Source organism: Scylla paramamosain, chromosome 43 (assembly GCF_035594125.1).
Source record: "Scylla paramamosain isolate STU-SP2022 chromosome 43, ASM3559412v1, whole genome shotgun sequence".
NCBI lineage: Eukaryota > Metazoa > Arthropoda > Malacostraca > Decapoda > Portunidae > Scylla > Scylla paramamosain.
Window position 1 is genome coordinate 11,764,884 of NC_087193.1, and position 2,500 is coordinate 11,767,383.

The 2,500-nt window shown below is 40.9% G+C and overlaps 1 protein-coding gene across 2 annotated transcripts in view; it reads right to left on the minus strand.

The window, feature by feature from the left end:
• The window catches only part of LOC135093673 (protocadherin Fat 3-like), a 97,517-nt gene that overhangs the window by 41,780 nt on the left and 53,237 nt on the right, over positions 1-2,500 (minus strand). For both annotated transcript variants that reach the window (XM_063993174.1, XM_063993173.1), the window contains exon 2: positions 1,344-1,788. In XM_063993174.1, the coding sequence (XP_063849244.1) occupies positions 1,344-1,710 (367 nt within the window). In that variant the 5' untranslated portion in view covers positions 1,711-1,788. The remainder of the gene's footprint in view (positions 1-1,343; positions 1,789-2,500) is intronic.

The window sequence follows — 2,500 nt, forward strand, 5'->3', positions numbered from 1 at the left end:
GGAGGAGGAGGAGGAGGAGGTGTTAATTCTATGACCTCAATAAGATAATTCGCAACATATACTATAACTGCACAATAATAATAATAATAATAATAATAATAATAATAATAATAATAATAATAATAATAATAATAATCAATATCACCACATCTCTCTCTCTCTCTCTCTCTCTCTCTCTCTCTCTCTCTCTCTCTCTCTCTCTCTCTCTCTCTCTCTCTCTCGGTCAATCATGCTTCTGAATTATATAATATTGATAACCATTTGGAGAGAGAGAGACAGAGAGAGAGAGAGAGAGAGAGAGAGAGAGAGAGAGAGAGAGAGAGAGAGAGAGAGAGAGAGAGAGAGAGAGAGAGAGACGCGGCCAAGTACGTGATGTGGTTTGAGTGGTTTGTTTTTTGTAAAGATTAAAGATATATTTATTTGTTTTTTTCTCTCTCTCTTTCTTTCTCTTTAACCACAACCGTTAGAAATGAGGACAGACATAACCACACACACACACACACACACACACACACACACACACACACACACCTGCAGGAGGTTACAGGTGCTAATTGCAAACCTTTCTGGAGACATGGTAAGGAGGAGAGAGAGAGAGAGAGAGAGAGAGAGAGAGAGAGAGAGAGAGAGAGAGAGAGAGAGAGAGAGAGAGAGAGAGAGAGAGAGAGAGAGAGAGAGAGTATATACCTTCTAAGCGACTTAACTCACTAAACATCATCAGTTTCCCACAAAAACACATAAATAAATAAGAAATGGAATAAATAAATCGATAAATGAAGAGATAATCAAATAAATAAATAAACAAATAAACAAACAAATACACAAACAAACAACACAAGGTACAGGAACATAAAGAGAAGGAGAATATGCAAATGACAATATGAAGGAAAATATAATAATAATAATAAATGATAATAAATGAAGAAAGAGAAGAGAAAACGAAAAAGAAATGCGAGGGAGAGAATTAATGGGTGATGCCAAGACGCCACAACACTGGGGTCATATGCTGCCGAGAATAACACGGGCAAAGGGTTAACCAGTATGCTCAATCATTCACAACTTTCTAGCAAACTCTGGAATTCTTTGCCTGCTTCTGTATTTTTCTCCTTCCTATACTTTCAAAAGGGAGATTTTTTCAAGACATCCCCCAATTTTTTTTTTTTTTTTTTATCGTTTTTCTCACCTTTGTTTATGGAATGGCGCCTCAGTGGGCTTTTAATTATTTTTTTCTTATTTTTTTCGTTGCTGTTCCCCGTGCCTTTCTTGTATGAAGTGTTAGAAATAGAATAACGATACATACATGCACACACACACACATTTAACCAAGACATTTCTCCACGTACCCTGCGCGGACACAGCAGTCGCCAGCCACAGCAGGAGGCAGCAGGAGGTCTTCAGCAGCAGGTTAACAGGTCCCCACAGCATCCTGCCTCCTCTCTGCTCAGTCCTATCCTTCTCACACCTCACGCCCATCCCACGCCCCCCCACGCCCCTGCACTCCCTCAGGCGCGTGTCTGAGGGCGTGGTGGAAGGGCTGTGGTGGTGGTGGTGGTGGTGGTGAGTGGTGATAGACGGAACTACACAAACAGTTTCAATATTTACTGTCTTGCATTTTCCTCTTCTCTTTATTACTCCTCTTCCTCTTCCTCCTCCTCCTCCTCCTCCTCCTCCTCCTCCTCCTCCTCTGGTATGAGAGGTATTTCCCTCCATCACTTCCCCGCCGCGGAGGGATGGAGGTAAGGTGCAGATGAGGGTGTCTCCTGACGTCACGCCGCCATGTTGCCACTCCTGCGAATGAGAGAGAAGTCACATGAATAATGATAATAATAATAATAATAATAATGATAATAATGATGCACTGAAGAAGCACAGAGAGAGAGAGAGAGAGAGAGAGAGAGAGAGAGAGAGAGAGAGAGAGAGAGAGAGAGAGAGAGAGAGAGAGAGAGAGAGAGAGAGAGAATCAACATTTGTAACATAAATCAACACAACAAAATCACAGTTCCAATAAGAATGTCACCACCACCACCACCACCACCACCACCACCACCACCACCACCACCACCACCACATGCCACAACACACCACGCACCACCACCACAACACCCACACAAAGCTTTCACCTGGTCATTGCAAGCTGATCAATACATTATCAGTCTATCAATCTATCCATCTATCTATCAGTAATTCTATCTATCTATCTATTAATGAATTTATCTATCTATTTATCTATCAACCAATCAGTCTATCAGTCAATAAGCCTACCTGTTCATTTATCTATCTAACTATCTACTTTATCAAAAAACAGACTAGTGAGGGTCAACACGTCTGCTGATGTTTGTCCTTCTTTTGTGTTCCCTTGTATCTGCCATGTAAATCACTGTACGTTTATGAATTATTTCGTATTCGTGAACATTCCGTAATCTTGTTCACTATGTAGTAGTAGTAGTAGTAGTAGTAGTAGTAGTAGTAGTAGTAGTAGTAGTAGTAGTAGTAGTAGTAG